The sequence below is a fragment of the Phodopus roborovskii genome, unplaced genomic scaffold (genome assembly GCF_943737965.1).
Source record: "Phodopus roborovskii unplaced genomic scaffold, PHOROB, whole genome shotgun sequence".
Taxonomy (NCBI): Eukaryota; Metazoa; Chordata; class Mammalia; order Rodentia; family Cricetidae; genus Phodopus; species Phodopus roborovskii.
The window spans coordinates 9,607,501-9,631,061 of record NW_026126651.1 but is presented as its reverse complement, the minus strand read 5'-3'; the positions used below and the strand labels follow the sequence as shown (position 1 = coordinate 9,631,061).

The following is a 23,561-nucleotide window of genomic DNA, read 5'->3' as shown; positions in this document are numbered from 1 at the left end:
GAAAAATGTCAGAAGCAATTAAATTGCAAGTAAGAAAGGTTCATGTAGGCAGAGTCCTACAGATTTTGGTACCATTGCCTTTGAATCTGTGGCTAGTTAGTTCTCTGTGACTGGGGTTTAGGAAGATGCCCACCAGGAGCAAAAATCCGAGGACATTCAGATCTTAACTACAGAATTCTCAAGAGACTTCATGTTATTGACACATTTACAAAGACCTCAGCAAATGGAAAAATGTGTGTGTTCCATTTACCCATGTTAGAAACATCTTGTATTTCATAAAGAGCTTCTTGAGTCAGAGTTATTTCAGATTGTAGTTAACTGCATAGCCAAGGTAAGCACTATTATATATGTGCAAATATTTATATATATATAAATAATCTTTGAAATAATCTTACAGTTTTTTATTTTGCAAAAGCTAGAATTTCTGTAATGCATAAAAATATCATCGGATAGCTCAGATTTGCACAATACCATGCATGTCTAACACAACTGGAGAATGGGGAGAGTCTTATGCTCAGCACCACCATAGAAGGCTCCAGTAGAGATTGAGAGATTTGCTTCCTCTCCTTACCATGATTAGATGTCAATGAACAACTCTGTGCTCACAAATTCTGGAGCACAAAAGCACTTTTAGCTTTTTTTCTGTTTTTTATTTTTTTATTTTTTTAAAGACAGGGTCTGGTGCATCTCAGGATGGCCTAGAACTCTCAGTGTAGTGGAAAGTACCCTTAATCTTCTGCTCTGCCTCGTGGGTTCTGGGATTGCAGGGATGCCGGTCCTGTGGGGATTGCACAGTGCAGGTAATGGAAACCAGAGCTTCCTGCATGCAAAGTAAACACTAAGTCCTTGCCCACCTCCAGAGGAAATAGGGCATTGCTGTCAAGGAAGGAGCTGCCTCGGCATCCATCTTTTGTAGCATTTGAGAGGGCCTCCTTTTGCTCAGTGGTAATTAGTATGGGATGTCCTTGTCTCGCAGAAGTTATGTTACTGACATGGGACGGACAGCAATCACGTTAATCAACCAACCCCATGTATCTGCTGAGAAGGCAGTGTCTTCCTTCCAGGCCTCAGAGGGTCACCTGAAAGCCTTTCCCTGCCTGTGACCTACTTTTAGGCCTGTGACCCCATACCATAACCTGTCTCTGCCCTGAGCAAGGAACAAGTCTTCAGCAAAACCCTAAACATACATACCCTGCTGTTCTGAAAGGGTTTCATTATAAGCTGCAGCAATGAATTAATTACCCTCCATGAATTAAATGGAAAGGGTTCTCTTGCACCAGTTTCATTTCAAAAAGAATGGCTGGATAAACCCAAGGGTGCTTCTGCGGACTAAGGAACAACACAGGAGCTGGTCACCCTACCTGACATAAGCAGGCCTAGCATCTGCCTGGGTTACAGGCTCTGCTGCTGCTCGGCCCCCTCGGGCCTAAAAGGTGCCTAGTGGCTATTCCAGGAGGAACCAAATGTGCTTCGAGGGTCCACAAGAAACTTCAGCAGAAACATAGTTCATCCTCAAAGACAGCGGCCCCCGAGCCCTCCCCCAAGGGCTGAGTGGGGGCCCGGACTTTTAGTGAGAGTCTGGCGGCCTCTACCGGGCTCCTCGGCATAGGGACGTTCCTCAAACCCAGACACGACATGTGGCGCTCCGGAGAGGTGAGAGCGAGCGCGAATCCGCCGGGGGCGCTGGGGAATCTGCAGCGGGGCAGCGCGCGGCCTCGGGCGCGGCGTGGAGCAGAGCCGCAGGGCGGCGGCGGGAGCGCGGGGCTCCGGGTCCCCACGGGCGCCGAGCGCAGGGCAAGTTCGCGCCGGCAGCATGGGGCGGTGACACCGCACCGGCCTGCCGAGCCCGGCGCAGGGAGAGCGGGCGGCGGAGAAGCAGGATGAGCCCTCGCCGACGGCTCGCCAGCCGGGGCCCGCGCGCAGGGTAAGGAGCAGAGGCGACCCCGGTGGCCGGTGACCCGGCCTCGGGACCGGGAGGAGCGCAGAGCACCTGGGCGCTCGCGAGCCCGCCGCGCAAACTTTGCCCGGAGACTGCGGAGGCCACAGGGACGGAGGGCAGGGGACCTGGTGGCGTGGCTGGACGGGGCTCCGGGCGCAGCACCTCGAGATCTAGACACCAGGTAGCCGCTGCCTGCCGCGGCCGCCGAGCTCTCCCGCCTCTAAGGCCGCTCCCGCCCGGGAGCAGGGGCGCGCGGTGGGCGCGGGCCCCACTTGGTGTCGCGCGCCTGTCGCGCGGGCTGCTCGAGGCCGGCTCTGGCTGCGCCGCCACTGCACCGCGCGCAGCAGAGGAGGAAGGCGCTGCCTGGCGAGCGCTCAGCCGACCCTGTCGGGGACTAAGGAGGTCTGGAGGGCTAGGCGCGAGCCCGAGGGCCGGGCCACCGGAGGTGTCCGGCGGCGCTGCGGAGCGGCAGGTGAGGGGTGGCGGAGGCTGCGGCTCCGCAGTGCCACCCCATCGCCCACCTGCGCTGTGCGCCAGCCCTGGTGAGCTCGCACCGCGATCTGGGGGCCCCCGGGAGAGCAGACTCGCGGTGGGGATCGGGAAGTCGGGGGCTGAGGGGCGGCAGAAGGCACCGCCCGGGTTTCCCGCATGCGGCGCGTGCTCGCCGCCTAGACTGGCCAGGCTACCGGCGCGCGAGCCCCGGGATGCGCCCAGGCGACCACAGCATGTCAGCCTACTGTTCTTGACGGGAGTCTCAGAGGGCCTTCTCCTCCGAGGTGGAAGTACCTGTTGTGTGCTTCCCAGTTCTGGACTTTTGGGGGGTCTCCTTGCAAAAATGCTTCTTTTTGGAACTCTGGCTTGCTCGTGTACGTTGAGCACCCATTTGCGTTATGCGCATGTTGAGATATATGTGCCTTCTCTAAGGTTGTTGATGACCCAGGAGCAGTGCTTGCCTGGATCTCCACTGCACTAACCGGAGCCCAGATAAGAGCAGAGATATTTGCCAAGTGTCGTGATTCTAAGTCATATAGTCCTGGGGGCAAGATGCCAAGCCAGGAAGTCCGACCCTCACAGACAGGTCTACCATTGCGATCCTCTAGAAGACGTGTTTCTGACGTATGCCTTTCCCCCCCCCCCTTCCCACACACTTTCAGCACCTTGCAGAACAAGAAGCAGCTTGCTGGCTTTGAACGTGTGACAAATATTTCAGAAAGGTAAATCTATCTCACTTGTGGATTTGATAGATACAAAATGCAGTTGTCAAAATAACTTGGAGCCCTATGTTAATAACTGGGTCATCTATACCGTGCTAAAAAGTAAAATAATATTGGAGAGATGCGACGAGTCTATCGACTGTGCATCCTGTAAAAGGGGAATAAAGCTGTACTATCACCTTTTTACACCGTCTTGCTGCCCAGGGACAGTGGTTGAAACCGCTAACACAGTCCCCTGGTGACAAGGACCAGGTTCCAGGCTTTGTCAGCTTCTCTGTGGCAGTGGCATGCTTGGATTCGAGGTAGTGACAGGAACACCCAGGGTCATGTATTTCTCCCCCTCGTGTACTTCCAGCTTCAAGATCAAGTTGGAGGAAAGAACAGTTTTTCTTCCAAATTCGTCTGCTTCAACTATCATTCATACTGGGAATGGACAATGGAATGTTCTCTAGATTTATCATGACCAAAACCCTCCTCGTCTTCTGTATTTCCATGACCTTATCCAGTCACTTTGGGTAAGTTCTCCCCTGTGATTTTATGTTACGGTCTTGGAGGGCCTGTGCTCCTGTGAACCTACATAGTGTGGGGCAGGACAGCCCTTGCCTGCCATCTCTGCAGTTTGCAGTGACTATGTCCTGAGCCATGCTTTCTACTTGAACAAAGCTGTTCCTGATGCAGAGTCTCTGAAATGAGCTAGACAGAAGGGAATGGGTTTCTATAGGTGGGAGCGGAAGATGGTTGGGGGATAGCTGTTGCCTCCTACTCAGGTTGGAAGAGATGCAGAAGTTCATAGGCGTTAAGGATGCCTGCTGCTGTCACACAAGTGTGTAACAGACCGATTCCCTCCTTGCGTCCATTATGCTGCTGGTTTTACTTATCTAGCCAGGCTGGTGCTGTGCATGTGGCATGAAAAGGGGTCCAAAACAGTCTTGGCTGAGCCAAGCACACAGATAGGAAACTACATCTGGTTGGTTCACCCCCGAGGCTTTGGAAATGCCATTTCATTGACCTCTTTCACTTGGGCCTTTAGTGTCTCTGTAGCAATACTAGCCTTTCCCTGGCACACGAGTAATACCTAATGTTCCAGATGCAAGCCGTTGGGAGACGATCTGTGTTCCTCTTCTCTCCTGTGTCCCTCACTGCCCCAAATTGTCCTGGCTAATCAAACGATTACAAGATGAAGTACTCCCATTGGACAGCCTGTGCTGCTTGCTTTCTTGTTTACCAGTGCCCAGGCCCAAGGGTGCACTTGAGATAGTTAAAAAGACCACTGCAGCGCAATCACCTGTTTCCATTAGTATTGCCAGTGTGTGCAGGCTGCTTGGTGGGCGTTCATGGGTTCACTCTGCTGGAAAAAATTCCAAGGAGGATTCAGCCTTGTGACCCGGGGGAGATGTATTCCCAGCATCTGAGAAAGGCTTGTCAGTCTGTCCTCCTTCTCTCCATCCTCTCCCCTCCTCCCTTCCCTTTCTCCCCTCCTCTCCCCTCCTCCCTTCCCTTTCTCCCCTCCCCTCCTCCCTTCCCCCTCTGCCCTCTGGTTCCCTCCTCTCCTCTTTCCCCCCTCTCCTATCCTCCCCCTTGCCCCCTCCTCTTTCTCTTTTCTACTTTTTCTCCCCCCTCTCTCTCATCTCCGCCTCTGTCACCTCTGTCTAATTTTGTCTCTGCCTCTTTTCTCTAACCATCCCTTCTTGTCCTCCTTCTCTTTTCTTCTGCTCAAACTCGAAGGGTCAGAAGAGCAGAGAACGTCCAGAACTCAGTCAGGAAATGTCATTCCCCAGCAAGAACATCCTTACTTTCCTGGAAAAGGGTGTCTTTGAAGGTTGTTGCCCAATCCTGTGCATCTTCTGTCTGTTTATGAGTTACATGCATGCAGAGTACACTCTGGGGTCCATTTTCACAGGTCAAATGCGGAGTGACTTTGGTTCTTAAAATGAGTAGCACACACTCAGTCTAGCAGGTTGTACCTCTCATTGGTTACAAGACACAGCCCAAAAGATGTGGTGGTACCCATTTATTGGATGCTGTTCTTGCCTCTTTTTTTCCCTGAGGGAACATTCCCCCCCCCAGGCCCTTTGACTCCTCATCTACCACATGAGAGTTTTTCCTTTGCAAATCCTTTCTTAGATGCTATCAACTGTAGTGTCCCTGTTGCTTTTCTGAATGGAAGGTGTGTGAATGAAATCCCATGAACATTCACCATTGCAAATTAATACGTCGAAATAGTTTGCTTGTTTTCTGATATTCCATGTACAGTGAGTGATATTTTGGAAGTTATACCCATGCCGTGTTGTACTATCTTGAGAACACACAGCTTATAGGATTTGGCACAATAATTATGACTGTGATTCAGATAAGTCAGGAAGCTATCACTCTCTCTGCTAGACACAAGTCAGAAGTAGGAAGGTATGTGTGTGAGTTTGGCTAGTTATTTTATTTAATCCTGTGGTTTTCTAAGAATTAGATGGGCTTTTCAGTTCCCGGAAGGAATTGCTGATTAAGTTTGAGGCTACCCCTCAACCATTCAAAAACACTAACTGTGGGAGAAGTTATTAATTTTTAGATATGAAGGTTTTAATTGTCTTATAAGTCTGTCATAGAGTAATACCTACTCACTGCAGAAAATATGTGAGACGCAGCCAAGTTTGTTTTTAAAAAGGGTGTCCTAAATACCCACGTAGTCATCCTTCCCATTCCGGTTCCTTCCACTGCTTGCTTGTTCCTGTGCGTGTTTGTGTGCACCTGGGGTCATACTGTACATTCAGCTTTTCATTGGTTTCTGGTGCTAACCTTCCACTCTTACAAATTCTCTAGGCTGTGCGGTTTTAAAATGAGTAGATGTGGTAGCAATACATAAGTGGCCCAACATTAGCTGCTGCTTCCCAATGTGGAGACATCCATCTTATTTCTGATTTTCTAGTTATCAATGGTCTTGTACAGGACACTTTTGGTTTGTAAACTTCCCAGGTATTTGAACTTGTTTCTGTGAGAAGCTATCCCTGTGAGTGGACTTACACAGCAGGCGCTGAGTGCACTGTATGTGTCTTTAGATGGGGGAGTGGGGGCAGTACGTGGTGTACACGGAACATACCAGAAGACACAGCAAGTCCCCACTTACCCCTTCTCAGATGAAGTTCTGCTAACTTACAGATTAATTATATGTAGGAATAATTGTGTTGAAAGCCAGCCAGTTCCATAACATTTCCTTGACTTTGAATCTTGACAGTATAATAACTACTACAAGGCAAAGCACCCATTTTTCCAGTGTTTTAAGGCAATCCTAGGAGCTGCCTTATGAGCTCAGTGTCATTAGTCCATCCTGCACCTGGCAAGGTGGGATGGCTGAGTATCTATCTCACTCGGACCTCTGCATAAGAACACCTGCTGGGGTCCTCACCCTGCACACCTGCTGGGGTCCTCACCCTGCAACCTGCTGGGGTCCTCACCCTGGACAACTGCTGGGGTCCTCACTCTGCACACCTGCTGTGGTCCTCACACTGCACACCTGCTGGGGTCCTCACCCTGCAACCTGCTGGGGTCCTCACCCTGCACACCTGCTGTGGTCCTCACCCTGGACAACTGCTGGGGTCCTCACTCTGCACACCTGCTGTGGTCCTCACACTGCATACTTAGTTGGGGTCTGCACACCTGCTGGGGTCTGCACACCTGCTGGGGTCCTCACTCTGCACAGCTTATGCTGCACTCTTCTGTGCCATTCTGCTCACTTTTTACCCTGTGCTCTTTTCACTGACTTCTGATTTTGCAATATGTCAAACCAGTGTAGACGCTGGGGATTATGAGCTTGGACTATGTCGTCCACTCTGGGCTTTGGAAAGAGTTTTGTGCACTCTGACACCGGGGAGTGGAACAGTTTGAAGGACTTCTCTTTCCCCTCCCTCCATCAAAGGAGTGATTTCTGCGATTACGATTCAAAGGAAGTTGAAAGGGGGAGGTTACAAGGTTGTGACTGGGATCAGAGAATGAATTACTGATGCCCCTACATATGCCCAGGAGACAGAGCTGGCAGGGGTAAGGGGGGAATGGGGAAAGAGGCAACATAAATGGTTCTGTGCAGGTACAAGCTGGCATACTGTATTTGTATGGATCTGTGCATTCAGCAGCAGAAGATACATTTGTGAGGAGGACCGTGTATTTGGTGATTACATAAGATAGTTAATGTGAAGTTGCTTTGAAAATATCATGAGAATTATTTGTCTTTCTGCACATCTTCTGCTAAATTTAGCGGCTCATTTTCAATAGTTTTGTGATTGTACTATCGGCTGTGAATTATAGAACAGGGCATGAGTCAAGCACACTTCTGAACCAAGGCCCTATAGTCAGCCACTGCCATGGCCCAGTCAGATGCATGAGTTATTTAAGCCGTTAACAATTATTTCAATGAAACTAGTAATCTAAATTACACAGTGTAGAAAAATTAGCACTGAAACAGCATGGGAATCAAAATGCTGCCAAATACATAACGTAAAGTTTAAACTGGAATTAATGTATCACCGTTTACAAGCCATACTTTGTCAGTCTTGAGAAACGAGTGACGATCGCAAGGCCCATTTGAGGGTTATCAGTTCAAGAAGGTGATGTCAGATTCCATTCATTTACTGATGTTAACATAGAGATCTGTTTATAGGAAGGGGAAATACATTTCTTTTTAACATGGGAGCTGCAACTCAAGTAGATGCTGGAAGACAATATCTTTAACTGACAATGAACACCAGGCTCTTATAAACACGAAGAAAAAAGATCTTTCTTTCTCTGTGTACACGTGCAGCAGCCTGGCCTTTGGTCCCACAAAGAGGGACCTTTTCATCCTCCCCACTTTATGCAAGGGTAGCTGTCCCTCCTCACTGCAGCAGTAAGCATGTCTGAATCCTGCCTGCAAGCTGGAACTTTCCTTGCATGCCCTCCGATAACAGAATCCTCCTTCTCCAGAGTTCAGGCTCCCGAGGCTTGGGACACACGGTCAGTGTAATGGTTGGAAAACACTGCAGCAGGCCCGCCGAAGCAGTGAGCTGGGGTAGGACTGAACGGATGGCTCCGTGTGGAGGCTGCTGCCGAGACGGACAGGCAGAGATGAGGAAGGTGATCTTAAACAGAGCAGAGTGTCCCATCCCTCAGCGGTGATGGGGTGATGGAGCTGTCTCTAACCTTGCTTTAAAAGGCAGGAGGACTTTAAGCAGGCTGGGCACCAGTGCTCAGTGAGCAGGGCTCAGAGAGATGGCACCCAGCACAGCTCAGCTAAGTAGGCTGTCCCTAAGCTCCAGGATGAGTCACTAGCTGGGTTCAAGGAAGGGAGAGGTTGGGGGTATTTGAATTTTTTTTTATGAAGAGTCAGGGATATAAAACACACGTTTTAATTGGTGTGGAATTCAAAGGAGAGCATCAGAATCGAAAGCAATAAAGAAATCTTATCTCACTCTCATAGCAGCAGGGTTTACCAATAGGCATATGATGGGTGCACTGCACAGATTTTCAGAATGCTGCTGTTAAAACATGCTGCTTAATTTTCACCAAGCCCTCCGCTGGTGCGAAAGAAGGGCTTCAGAACGTAGGAAGCGGTGCCCAGTGTTTTGCTGCTGACGTCGTAGAAGCGCCCCCTGCCTCCTGGATGGCCGGCATTGCCCTCCACTGTGTCCTCATGTTCATGGCACCACAGAAAAGGGCACAGCAGGAGAGGGCATCTGTGTGTTAGGGACAAAAGAACATCCCAGTCTAGAAGATGAATTGGGTCACTCCTGAGCAGCCCTGGGCCCAAAGCCATAGTGATGTGAGGTCTCTGGAACCTAACACATAGTGGAGGATCACATGTGGGGAGCAGAAAAGCTCCATCTTACTGCATTTCAGACCTGTTTCCAAAAACAGACAGGACCTCGAAGTCAGCAAATCATAGGCCAATGGATTTCAGTTTAAGGAAGAATTGGCCCATCAGCCCACAGCCAGATTGGTTCTATCCTAAGATCACTGGTGATAAGTCTGAAGAGTCATTGAGATGGAGGGTCGGCTCTTATCTCTCTGTTTCGGCTCGTTCTATGAGGTTGGAAGTTCCTTAACCAGCCTACAGCTCAGTTTCTAAACCTCACACGTGGGGATAATAATGTACCCATCAATACAAGGCGGGTGCATTGGCTGACTTACGCAAAATGCTCAAACAGACCCAGGTGTGTGGGTGCCGGTGTGTGTAGCCATTGTGGGTCCAGAGGACAATCCTTGTGCTCGGGCAAAGCCTACGCAGGACGAAGACCGTGGGGTCATACGCATGCAGCCTGCCCCTGCCTGAGTGTGGCGGTGGCCATCTTTGACCACAGTGTGAATGCGTCCCTGTCCACATTCAGGGCACTATAATAGGTGCTAAGGGCCAGAAAGGAAGCTGGCTTCAGTGCGATTGCGTTCACATGTGAAAAAAGACAAGCCGCAGACCGGCAATGGTGACGTTAAGGCGACCAACAAAAGAGTAGTTCAGATGAAAGCTAGTAAAGGTGCTGGAAGGAGACGCTACTGCAGGGACCCGAGGGAAGTGAGGGTTTACTGACAGCATGGATGGGGAGAAGGCTAAAGTAGTGCGGGGAAATGGTGACGGGCACAGGGTACCGCAGCTGGGGCTCACTGGGGAAATTTGGAACAGCCGGCAGCTAGCTTGGCATCAGGGGGGCAGCTCCATGGGAGGCGTACTCACAGTGCAAAGGATCGAACTGTATTAGACCTGCAGGGCCAGAATGTTTCACTTTGAGGCCATGGAGTGGAGTGGAATTTCTTATTGTTTGTTTGTTCACAATTTTTGGTTTTTGAGAAACAGTCTCATGTGCCCCAGGTTAGTTATGAACTCTATGAAACCAGGGACAGACTTGAACTCCTGACCCTCTGACTTGTGAGATTATTGTGTGTGCCACCATGCCTAATATATGCAGTCCTGGGGTGCAAACCTGTAGCTTTGTACATGCTAGGCAAGCACTCTACCAACTGAACTGAAGCCTCATCCCATGTTATGTTTTGGAGATGAGAATGCCTGGTGTCGTGTGATCCTCCTACTGTAGCCAGCTGGGCATCTGAGGCTATAGACTGCTGGGCCAGGTGACCTAATTGAGTAGCTTTGAGCGAGCATGTTACATTGTTTAGATGAAGTAATGATGTGACCTCAATGTTGCATCCCCTGTGAGTGCAGAGTTGAGTGGGGAGTCTGGCGTAAGATGGGGAGGGATGGAACCAGGATGGTGTTTGCACGAAGAAGGCTGCATTTTGACCAATGGAATGTGTTTATTGGAAGGTGTGGGTGTGAAGGAAAGATAAAGGGTCAAAGATGTACCATCAGCTCTCCCTCTTATCACTGACATGGGGAAGCGAGCAGAAGTACATGTGTGTGTAACTATGGCTTTGTAGTAAGCCCTTGGAGAAACCACTTCCACATTCATCCAAGTAGCTAGACAGGCCTTAGGACACAGGAGGCTGGAGTCCAGAGGAAAACTGGACTGTGTCATGATTTGAAAGTTACTGGTATGAGAATAGGCAGAAAGTGAGCATAGACAGAGTGGGAAGAGGTCCATAGACATTACGGAGCTATGAGTTTTGCAGGGTTAAGAGTGGAGGCAAAATGGAAAGGATCAGAGAAGAGGAAAGAATAGAAGAGTATAGCTGGACACAGCAGCACTTATGGGTTTAAAGCAAGAAAATCTTAGCTTCAAGCTACACAACATAACCCTGTCTTAAAAAATAAACAAGTAATCGAGCCCAGCATTGGTGGTGCGTACCTTAAATCCAAGCACTTGGGAGGCAAAGGCAGGCAGATCTCTATGAGTTCTAAGGCTGATCTACAGAATGAGTTCCAGGACAGGCTCCAAAGCAATACAGAGAAACCCCATCTTGAAAATCCAAAATTAAACCAACCAAACCAATCCAAAACAACAAAAAAACAAGTAATCAAGCATGATCAATAGCCAGAACCTGAAAACAAGTTTTTTAGAGGCCTAGAGGAGAGAGCTACGTAGGAAGAGGGATGTAGTCTTCTCTGTCAAATGTAGCTACTGGGCCCAGTAAGTTAAGCAGTAGATCTTGACTCTTGGATCTGGCAATTCAGAAGTCACTCCTGGCCTTCAGCAAAGAGGTCCCTGGATTATAGGCGGCGGGGGATAGACAGGAGCAGCTGCAGGGGAAGGGGAGGGAGGTGTGTGTGTGTGTGTGTGTGTGTGTGTGTGTGTGTGTGTGTGCGTGTGTGATGTATGCAGCTTTCTCGGTGAATTTTCTGAGAAGAGGAATGAAGGGACAGGGTAATAGTAGGTGCTAAGGCCTGTAGAGTCACAGTGATAAGCTTTGGGAGTCTGAGCCAGGAACAGTGCCACGGTCGTAGAGAGCCTGCAGGAAGAGTGGTCAGGAAGATAGCTTTGATTTGGGCAAGTGAAGGGCAGCACTGGGAGGGTCTGAGTGTAGCCAGGGTTTAGCCATATGAAACGTATTTCAAGTCCTGCAGTCCCACCTTGAGACAGGTGCTCTCATGTGGGAACAAAATTGTAGCCATTGTCCCCCTAAGGCCTGCCTTGTTGCTCACGAGAGAGCTAAAGAGGTAAGCAATAGACAACTGAGTAAGACATCGGTGAATGATGCTGCTTATGCAGAGCTATATAGAGACATCAACATGCAAAATGAAGATGCATTCCTTACAAGTACTAAAAACCCAAGGAAGGAATTTAGTTTCAGAAGGTAGGTACACTGACACACAAAGTCAATCAATTCCAGGAAAATTCACAAAAGTGTTCACATCAAAACTGCCCGAAGTTACTGCTATGGAGCTGTCTTATGTAAATTACAAATGGCTGTCAATGCAAGCACAGACAATATCACAAAGAAACCCACAACTCTGTCTTCTCCGATACTATCTGAGCTATGACAATAATACTCAAATGACCTTTCCAAGGATGATAAGAGATTGTCCTCTTGAAAATACCATAGTAGTGAAACCTCACCAGAATCAACCACAACACTATGTGTAAATAGTAAAATTACACTGGTGTAAAATCCTTTAAAATTCTGCTCTCTCTCTCTCTCTCTCACACACACACACACACACACACACACACACACACACACACACACACACACACACAAGATTCTTCTAGATCTCACTGAGAAAACAACTCTTAAGTCAACTCCCTTGCCAGAGTCCATTGTCCCTTGGTATTCCTGGGGGACTGGTCCCAGAAGCCCCTCTGGGTTTCAGAGTTCCTTATGTGAAATGGCATGATATTTTCATGTACCCTGTGTCCACCCTGCAGTGTGCTACACTGTCTGTAGATTCTACACACGGTATAAGTTATGACAAAAACAAATTCCTGTGTATGTGTGGTGCAGATGCTATATTTTTTTTCCTGAACGTTCTCAGTCAGTAGTTGATGAGAAATGTAAAGCCTGAAGATGTGGGAGGCCATGAATGAACTCTACAGCAAGTCTACAGTTCTCGCTGTGTAGACATGGTAGATCTGAAGGAGGCTTCCTTCCAGGATCTGGGATTTCCCAACCCTAATTTCACACTCCTCATTTTCCTTCTTCCTCATTCAGAAATTCTAACAAACTGGACATGGTAGAAACACATGTAGTTCCAACTAATTGGGAGTCTGAGGCAAAAACAAACAAACAAATATACAACCTGCTTTAGACCAGGAGGTCAAGGCCAACTTGTGCCCCATAGTGTGAGACATCATTAAAAAGGAAAGGAAAAGATAGAAAGGCCAAAAGAAACACATCCAGCTAATGACTCTCCTGTGACCCATCCCTTATCTCCACTGAGGCCCCTGAGTCACTGGCCTCTCTATCCTCACATCTTTCCTCGCCAAAGTCTGCATTCATAAGTGTCCAAGGGGCTTGTCAAAAGACACTTCAGGTTACCATTGTCTTCAAGAAGAATTTCAAAGTAGATCCTGGCATCAGAAGTCTTTTATGGATTTGTTTGTGGCTATCTTCCCAGGTGTATATTAGCATTTTGCGTTTTTAAAATTTGTGTAGTATTAGTGATTAAACCTAGGACTTGGGCCCTTTGTCTTGTTCCCCATTGTCCGGCCCTGTGCAGAGCTCTGATACTGAGGATCAGTGCAGCCCTAGCGGCTTTTACCAGATGTCTCATGCCCTCTGCAAATACCTGTTGCCTTGTAGGGATCACCGTTCGTAACTCTCTTCAGTACCCGCTTCACTGGATTGAGCCAATCTCCTTTTCAAAACTCCAGGCCTGTTTTGCTCCATTCCAAATCTAGACAGCGCCCATGTTCTCCATCCCTTGTGTCTCTGTCAGGGGATGCCTTGTGAAGTGACATTTGGTTTCTACCATTGCTGTCATCTACTAAAATTCTCCAGTACAAAACTTCCTCCTATCTATGTCAGAGCCAAAGCTGCCAGGCATAGGTTCAGACACTTGTCTTTGGGTCCCATCACTGGGATTCCCCGGGGAACATTGGAAAGATTTAGGGGTTCCTGTGGCAATCATCCTCTCTCCAGTTTAGCCCTAGAACACCCACTTTTCATCAGGACAACACAGGGAGGTCACCAGGTAGGAGTCAGGCTCCACAAATATTATTTCTTATTCTCTCTGGGCTAAGTTAAACCCGAGTCTCTGGGGACTAGAAATTGAGAAGTAGCTGATGCCTTCAAAAGGCCAGGAATGAGACAACAGGGAATGATTCCTTCACTGGCTGGAGACACCCACAGTTTATCTCTCTTACAGACTGTATGGAAAGCTACCCCTTGGTAGATCAGATCTCATAAAATGCTGGTTCCTAAATTCGCTTTATGGGGATTAGAGGTTGGACTGCCCTGACAGGGATTCCAGGGACATTTGGCACTCTGCAGTACCTACCAGTGTCCCTGCCTGTCCTGCAGCTACTGTGTTCAGCAGGCTGGAAAACGGGCCTCACTTGTTTCATTTATTCTACAAATCAAAATCACCAGAGTCACTGGGTCACATGCTTGTGCCTTCCATACCAACTAGGCAAAGAAATGCAAAAAAAGTAGTGACAAAGTTGGTTCTACACATTCAGCCCCAAATACCTGCAGATTCTGCATCTGTGCAGTTGAACACACGTTCTCTGTTTTTGACTAGACATACTGGAAAAATTGCCTTTTCCCTGGCTGAGCATGTGCATGGCCTTTCCTCTGTGTTATTTTCTAAACTCTATACCTTAATAACCACCAGCACAAACTTATCTAGAGATGATTAACTGTCAGGGAGGCTGTGTCGGGATGCTATGCAGGCCCACAGCAATGGTAGCAGGGGTCCGCTCTCCCGCAGATTCTTGTTTCCGCATTGAAGGGCATCTCTGTTGTCTTGGGCATCCCCTTTCCGGAAGATGCACGCATGTGGAAGGAGTAGAGGTGGAGCACTGGCTAAGTGTAGCACGTTTTCATCAGTCATACTGAAAAACTGTAAGGGGACGTCCAAGTTTCAAGAGAATGTAGCTATGGTAACCTTATTATAATTGGATTGAATTACCCCCTCAGTTATAATGGAAGTAAGTTACCAACATTTAAAGGTATTTCTTTCATGCTGAAGACGCTTGCCAGTAATGACAGATTCAGTGTCTCCTCACAAAAATCCACTCCGTGGAAGATCTTTATTTTGCCCCTGAAGCAGGAGCTCACTCACAGTTATGCTAAGGGTGAGCAGTCTCTCTTCACTATATCCTGCTGAGAAGGATGATGGCCTGGCCTGCCTGGTAAAGACACTGCCTGGTGGCGCTACCAGAGACCCTTCCATGACTCTGCTTCCCACTGAACAGTTTCCAGGGTGCATTGTCCATTGCTTTCCTCTTACGGCGCTTTGTTGAGCCAAACTAGAGTTTCTTTCCACCCAGGACGTAGTCCTGAATGATCTTGTGGCTGGAAGGAGGCATCACCGAGTCCCCAGATATCTATGGGTGAAGGAGGCACCGTGCCAGGGCAGCAAATAGTACTTGCATAACCCTCAATACCATGAGAATAGGACATTGCACAGCTGCGTATCACAGGCGATTCATTTTCTTTGGTTGGTTATGAAAAGCAAAGAAATGAAATCCCCAAAACAACAGCAACAAAATGTAAACCTGGCCCCTAAGAGGCACGTCCAGGGGTGTTTTTCTTATTGTCCTTTTTTTTTTTTTTTTTTTTTTTTTTTTTTTTTTTGTCTACTCCCGGTACACGACTGTTAGTACAACAAGGGAAATACTCCAGACCCCTCCCCAAGCCCTGAATACTGCTAAATAAAGAACCCACATCAGTACAGGATGCAATTATGGCAGGGCAGGAAAGATACTGAAAATTTTCTAAGGAAAGTGTCATTATGCGCAAGTGTGAGTAGATATTTTAAAATATACAGTAAAAATCGTGTCTCGCTGGAGAGATGGCTCAGAAGTTAAGGGCACTGGCTGCTCTTCCAGAGGACCTTGGTTCAATTCCCAGCACCCACGTGGTAATTCACAACCATCCATCCTACCTCTAGTTTCAGAGTATCTAATACCCTCTCTTGGCCTCTGTGGGCACCAACATATACCTGTTACACAGATATGCATACAGGCAAAACACCCGTGCATGTAAAATAAAAAAATAATAAACTAAAGTATATATCCAGGAAATGGAAATATCTCTGGAATTCATAAGCATTGCACCCATTCCTGACATTGGTGACAATTTGGGTATGTGTAAAGTGAGATTCAGACCCTAAAGGCATTCTAGGCATTCTAACTGCCTGAAACAATGAAGCGGTGGGCATAAGTCGAGAGAGAGAGAGAGAGAGAGACAGAGAGAGAGAGAGACAGAGAGACAGAGATAGAGAGAATGTGTGTGTGTGTGAGAGAGAGAGAGCATGAGCTAAGCAATACAGTGGCCAGCTGTTAGGAAAATTGCCATTGACGCCGCCACCAAATCTTTTCTTCTCAATAGCCCTGTATGTTCCTATCCAATGTGACTGAACTTCATTTCACAACCGATAAAGGGCCAGCTTAGAAAATGTCCTTGAAACATGAAATAATTCCCCTTGATTGTGGGAATGTACTCCAAACCTCTGGTGAGTGCCTAAAATTTAGGGTACTGTTAAACCCATCTGCAATTTTGTTTTTTCCTATAACACACACCCGTGGCAAAGTTCCGTCTATAAATTAGGCATACTCAGAGATCAAGAACAACAACAATAAAATGGAAAAAAATGAGAACACCATACTGTAATGAAATTGCTAACAACATTACTCTTGTACTTCAGGGCCATTTGCGAAGTGAATTAAGCATAGCTTGACAACGATGTGACAGTCCAGCTGGTAACCGAGACAGCTATTAAATGACTAGTTGGCAGGCAGCATATATACTCAGAAATCCTATTCCCTGAATAACATACAGTTTATAAATTCTGAGTGGCTTGTTTATGACATTTTTATGTTAAGGGCTTTTGAAAGAAGTTGGCCTTGGGTGCTTTAAGCAATGAGAAATAGACTCATTGTGTTGTTTGTTTTTTTCCTACTGTTGAACATTCTCCACACCTTCATTTTTGAATGAAGAGATAGTGAGGCCCTTCTAACATCAGGCATCTAAACTGGATGACGAGATGGACAATCGCTGAATGCCATGAGAAGGCCAGACTGTCTGTGCCCAGTTACTACACAACCAAGCAATCCCGAAGTACAGAATTCATCTTATGCAGTCTTATTCTTCAAGGCTTTCCACCCAGCTGCCAGCTGCCAGGGTTGGGGTGGGGTAGGGGGCGACTCCATTGTTTCTTCTGAAGTCTGAAATCATAGATGTAAGAAACAAGAGGCATGTAGTATTTTAAAATACTGAATAACACAATGAAATACATCTGTAGGCTCTGTACTAACAGGACTGGGTTTCAGCTAGTGAGAGCTTCCTCCAGCTGTATGCATTCTAATGGCGATGTGGAAACGAGACCAAGGGGAAATTTTATGCCTATTCAAAAAGGACTCTCTTTGGGACCAGTAAAAATCTATGCAAACGTGTGGTTTTCAAGAGCTGAGTGGGGGAAAGGGCATGTGCATTCTGACCCTGGCTTCTCACAGAGAGATAGCAACTCTGATTTCAACTACTTGCATGAAAGAAAATGCTTACACAGGCCAGGCATCCCACAGCCAGGCTTCCCAGGGAAGTGCCAGGAATCCTGTGCTCTCCTTGTGAGTGCCAAGAGTACTGGATTTCACCCAGTGATGCATCTTGAGTCTGTGAAGCCCAGAGCAGCTTGCAGGTTAAGTGCTGATTGTACCCCTGAAAACATCTGGAGGAGATGGAGGTGGATCTGTGGTCTCCAGACAGGCTACTGTGTGCTTTCTGTCCCCCAGTTAGCCTTCCTGGTTTTCTTAGGGTAAGCTGAGATCGGAATTGTTGTGTGTCTACTGCACCAAGCTCTTGGAAACAATTGCTTGCCTTGATCACATTTAAGTAGGTCAATTCTGGCTTCCAGCCCCACCAACTTTTGGAGCCTAGACAACTTCACACCAGTGAGTGAAACCAGAATATTCTTGTTCACTTTCTGAAGGCCAGTCTGCTAATAGGGGTGCAGTGAGATTTGGGCTTACCTTCTTCTCTTCTAACTTGGGTACAATTTTTTTTGTTTGTTTTTGTTTTTGTTTTTTGAGATAGGATCTCACTATGTAGCTTTTGCTTGCCTGGAACTCACTATTTAGACAATGCTGGTCTTGAACTCACAGAGGTCTGCTTGCCTCTGCTGCGTGCAGGGATTGAAGGTTTATGCCACCATACCTTCCTTGGGTTAAAACTTTCAGCCTTCCTGTTCTCACTGACTTTTCAAACTCCATTTTTCTGATTTAAATAAAGCTCCGAAACCCCCTCTGATGCCATGGTCCTGCTGTTCCAGGCAGCAAGGCTCATTTTTGTTTTTCAAATGTGACTAAAGCAGTGAGAGCCACATCCTGTAAGAGCAGCCCAGGCTTTAGAAAAGAAACAAGAACTTCTAGCTCCTCAAAAGGAGTGGGGAACTTGGAGCTGGAAGTTAGGTTGACAGCCATTGTGCCTGGAGCAGAACTAAGGATATTCAAGATCGAGGGCTTGTGAAGGGAATCCAGGGGCCAGCCAAGGCAGCATGGGAGGTCTATTTATTAGATCACAGCCCTCCAAGTTCAGATGCCATGCGAGTATTCTGTGCCTGTCTTAAAAAATATTTATAAGAAGCAATTAGAATTTTCTTTCTTTTATTTTTCTCTTTAAAAGCTTCTCACAAATGCCAACTGGTTCTGTACGAGACGAGACCAATGACAACATCACAATATTCACCAGGATTTTGGATGGGCTTTTGGATGGCTACGACAACAGACTTCGGCCTGGGCTGGGAGGTGAGTGTACTTCCAGCTGAGGCCTGTGAAAATCTAGTGAAAAATCACCCTCAGCCATAGCGATATGCTGACTGAACTTCAGACAATTCTGGAGAGAGCTACTTTGCTAGGACTTTGAGCGAGAACGGATCTATCGTGTGCCCTGTGTTAATATTTTTCAGATTCATGGGGCAGGTGGGAAGTGGCTTCCTCATCACATTTCTGAAGACTCCCAGCTTTCCAGATAATCTGACAGTCCATTCTGGTTTCTTGGAACAACAGTTCTTCGGTGTTGCTAATGCTGAGCACACAGTGTGTTAGGAAATAAGGGAAAAGGCCCTCACTCTTTTATATGTAAATGTCTATGAGAATTCTACTGCCCACTGAAGGTTCTCTTTCTGTCTTCACTTGCTGGAAGTCTCATCTCTCACTGGGTAAAGGTATTCTCAATGTCCCTGCGTATCCAAAGGGGAAGTCCCATGAACCCCAGCAGAGGTCTGAAATAACAACTACTTCCAAACTCTCAACTTTCTTCCTATATACAAACCGTGAGGTTTAGACACTTTGCCAGATGCAGTCTAGAAATAAAATGAGTTCTCCAATGTTTGTATTATTAAAGAAGAATCACAGAAAGCCCAGATTTGTATTCATAGTCCTTAGTGAAAGAAAAGCTCTCACAGGTCTGGGGTCACCTCCGTGCCCCACGGGAAGACATTCTTGGGCTCAGTGCCCAACAATTTCATCTCTGCACATTTCTGCACATTCAGCACAGAGAAGACCACTGAAACATCCATCGGCTCTTGCAGAATTTTATTCAGGTAGCCCGTGTCCCTCTTACTCATGCAGTAGAAACCCTAATATAATAGGTCACTCTGGGTCAGAGGGTGTAGTAGGGCTTCTTGCTTATCCAGAAGGTGGGCACTAAAGTCACAATACACAGACAGGGTAAATATATACCCTGCAAGTGAATAAGGCCTCAACGGGAGGAGATCCAGGAACCTCTCTGAGCCCACTATGCCAGTAGGCAGTTGGGAGCCGTTAAGCATTCTGGACATAGTTTCTGCTCATGACCCAAGGGAAACAGGAGCCCCTGTCCCAGTCCTTTTGATCATTCTGATACTCCTGTACACCCCATCGCTTTAGTTAATATGGTAGGGCCCGATGATGGGAGTCTCTAACGTTCATCGTGTCATTTAAGGAGGAGTGATTCTGTTTTCAGGCTGTGCTTTGTTGGCATGCAACAAAGTCCTTGCTCAATTCTCCTCCCCCAAGCCCACACACGGCTTCCAGTTTGACTGGCCTATTCACTCAAGTCAGTATCCACCACAGGCTAGCCTCAGGGCTCCAGGCTTACGAGAGATACTACTCTAGACCTCCCATCTCCATCCACATCTATTGAAGACCACTCCTCCAGGGCCCAGGCCATTTCCCTACCATGATGGATACTCTATTTGATTTGTGGTTTGGAATATCCTAGGTCCATTGAGTATTTTTCAAGTCTTCCAGGTTCACAAAAACACACAACTATGCTGTGGTCACAAAGAATGAAGTTGAGTACTACATTGAGAACGCCAACACCATACAGAAGAGGTTCATGGTGAGGGTGTGCGAAGCAACCTGTGTCTGTGTTTCAGAGCGAATCACGCAGGTGCGGACTGACATCTATGTTACCAGCTTTGGCCCAGTGTCTGATACGGAAATGGTAGGTACCCAACCCCAGTCAACACGGACAGTCCCCACACGGAGTCACCTGTGTTAAGGGCCTCTCCCACTGACATGTCACCTTCTTCTCCATTAGGAGTATACCATAGATGTGTTTTTCCGACAAAGCTGGAAAGATGAAAGGCTGCGGTTTAAGGGGCCCATGCAACGGCTGCCTCTCAACAACCTCCTTGCCAGCAAGATCTGGACCCCAGACACATTTTTCCACAACGGGAAGAAGTCCATCGCACACAACATGACTACACCCAACAAGCTGCTGAGGCTGGAAGATGATGGCACGCTACTCTACACCATGCGGTGAGCAGTTGAGTCCCCCTGGGTGGCTGGCCAGGTCAGCTGGTGGCTATGTCCAGATGTGTCTGGCACACATCTGGACAAGGCTCAGTGCCTAGTGGGTAAACAAATGATTTGAGGGTTGTATATGTGTGTGTGGGGGCACATGTGTGTATGCACTGTGATACACTGAACATTGAGCTCTTGTGCTTGGAGGTGTGTGGGAACGTGTGTGTGCATGTGTGCATGTGTGCATGCCCGTGTTTGTGTGTGTGTGTGTGTGTGTGTGAGCACAAGTGTGTGTGTACTATAGTACATCACACATTGAGCACTTGTGCTTGGAGGTGTGTGGGTACGTGTGTGTGTGTGTGTACATGTGCATGTGTATGCATGTGTGCATGCCCGTGTGTGTGTATGTATGTGTGTGAGCATGTGTGCATGTGCCTCTGTGTGTGTGTGTGTGTGCCCTGTGGTGTACCATAAGTGAGTGCTTGCGCTTGGAGAAGTACAAATGTTAAGGCTTGTTCAGATTGTTTCCCTGGGCTGAAGATGTCCACAGACATCAGCGTTTGTCCTCATTTTTATTTTGGTACATGCTCAAGAGCATCCTTTGAACTAGTGACTCATAATGAAAGAGGGAAATTGTATTTTACAGAAATTTTGTCATGAACCTACAAGGAACCCATTTTGGTTGTGGTTGTACAGCTTTATTTTCAAGATTTGAAAAACCATTTCTTATGTTTTGATGAGATTTAAATACTAAGGATAAGTGTTAACATTTTTAATTTAAAATGGCATTTGCCACTCTTGTTCTGAATTATTCATAGACGTAAGTTAATCAATGAATTGACCAATGAGCAAGAGTCCTTCGTAGCTTTTCAGTTTCCATGGTGAGCATAAGTAGGCTTGATGAAATGCTTTCAAAATTACAGAAAGCAAAGCAAAAAATAAGTCTGCATTTCCTAGCCACATACACAACTCATTCAGGTATCTGTAAAATTTATTTCACTAAATTGCTGTTCAAAAAGAACTCCTATGCATACTCATATTAGAAAATGATATAGGTGTCGTCACACTCAGAGGCTGTGTTTGAACTATAGTCCCCCAGGGACATGTGGGTATAGTGTCGTGCACCTATGTGACAGCAAGACATGACTTACGGGAGAGTGGTAGTGAGCAAGACACTGACACACGTCTTGGCATCTCATTTTCTGCCCAACCCTTCACTTCTCCTCACACTGACCTCCAACTTGTGCCTGCTCGTGGACACAGCTATAACAGTGTGTCTACACAGCACGCTCCATACAAAGAAGTCTGTTGAGACATTAACAAACAGCGGCAAGTTTGAGAACAAGTCCTAGATCAGTGCCCTGTGGGGGATAAAAAGAGTCTTCGAGGGAAGCCAAGCCACAGAGAAAGGGACAAGACAGAGTCTGAGCTCATGGAGCATGCTAGCAGGCACCTAGCGTTGGGGTGAAGGACTGAATAAAGCTATTGTGGGAGTGGCTTTTGTTCCCCATAGAATAAAGATATCCACCACGACACTAGGCTATTGTCCTTGCATCTCATCTCAAAGAGATTAGTTAGATCCAAAGTGTAAGCCGTACATCATAAAACGCATGGGTTTACTCGGAGCAATCACGTTAGATGTGTGATGCCACACTCCGCTGCATGTTACCTATGTGAGCAGTGACGTCATCTGCGCTATAGAGAGGGACAGACAGGACAAGGGGCCCTGGCTGTGTCACTTCCAGGGCATAGACATCAAATGCTTCTGTTGTCAAAGAGTTTTGCTAGCCAGGTGCAGGTAACGCCTTCACACTTAGTGCTCGGAGCCAGTGAGGCTCACAGGAGTTTGGTAAGCACCTCAGGGGTAACCACACAGGGTCCCAGAGCCGTCAAAGGGCCAGCGGCAATTCCAGCAATGTCCCTGCTCGATCCATCCCATTTGTACGCTGGAGCGCAGCCACATCCTTACTGGGTCAGGGAGAGTCCTATTAGTGCCATCTTTAGAGTGTCATGCCCAGAAGGAAGGATACGTACGTACATATGGTACGCATGAGCGATGAGAGCCACAGCGACTTGTGGCAGCCACGAGTGGTTGCTTATGCAGATCGAGACTGTTAATGAGCTGCGAAGCTGGTAACGAGTTTTCCTTTTTCTCGGTCTGCAACATTTGAGAAGTGGAATAGTCCTCGGAACTGTCGTGCATCTTTAATGTGCTAAAACTGTGTCGCTTAGGCGTCTACTGCTGTGATTAAACACCACGGTCAAAAGCAACGTGGGGGTGGGGTGGGTGGGGAGGACAGGGTTTATTTCAGCTTATACTTCCATGTAACAGTCCGCCGCTGAGGGGAATCAGGGCAGGAATTCAAGACAAGCACCGGGAGGCAAGAACGGAGTCAGAGGCCGTGGAGGAGTGCTTGCTACTCACCGGTTCACTCTTTACGGCCTTCTCAGTTTGCTTTCTCACACAACCCGTGACCACCGTCTGGGGTGGCACCTCCATAGCGGGCTGGGTCCTCCGATGTCATCCACAAATACAGACAGTACCCCACAGGCTTGCATACAAACCAATCTAGTGGAGGGTCTTTTCTCAGTTGATAAAAACCAACCGTCATCCAGTTTTCTTTGCAACGCTGAGGTCACCCATCAGACCTGGCGCTGCAGCTTGGACCTTGAATGTCCCTCCATAGCCAGTATGCTAAAGGCCTTACCCCTAAGCAGCAACACTGGGGAGATGTAGGACCAATAAGAGATGTGGCCTAGTCGTCAAGTGAGGGGGCAGCTTTCCTTGCCCTCCCTTCGCCTCCCCAGCATGGAATGGCCCTCATGTATTCTGGTCCTTATGTTTGCCTTGCTGCAAGTCCACAACAGTGGAGCCAACAGGCTGTTGGTGCATTTTTCAGAACTATGAGCCCCGAAGGTTCGTACATCGACATTTGCATTTGTTACAGGAACACATAGCCAGTTTACACACCGTACAAAGCCAGTGGTGGTGTTACCCTCGGCTCAGTAGTTCCGTGCTAACATCCACTCTGAGGAGGTCGTAAGGAACATGGTCTGAACATCTGTACAGAAATGTGCATTGTGACATTGCTCAGGACACCAGACAGTAGCAGA

At 47.5% G+C, this 23,561-nt stretch overlaps 1 protein-coding gene across 1 annotated transcript in view; it reads left to right on the top strand.

Annotated features, from left to right (window-relative positions):
- The first annotated feature begins 1,779 nt into the window (after positions 1-1,779).
- Positions 1,780-23,561, top strand: part of Gabra5 (gamma-aminobutyric acid type A receptor subunit alpha5) — an 87,287-nt gene continuing 65,505 nt past the window's right edge. Inside the window, exons 1-5 of the mRNA XM_051174325.1 lie at positions 1,780-1,924; positions 3,509-3,668; positions 18,343-18,464; positions 20,078-20,145; positions 20,242-20,462. Of these exons, the coding sequence (XP_051030282.1) occupies positions 3,583-3,668; positions 18,343-18,464; positions 20,078-20,145; positions 20,242-20,462 (497 nt within the window). The 5' untranslated portion in view covers positions 1,780-1,924; positions 3,509-3,582. The remainder of the gene's footprint in view (positions 1,925-3,508; positions 3,669-18,342; positions 18,465-20,077; positions 20,146-20,241; positions 20,463-23,561) is intronic.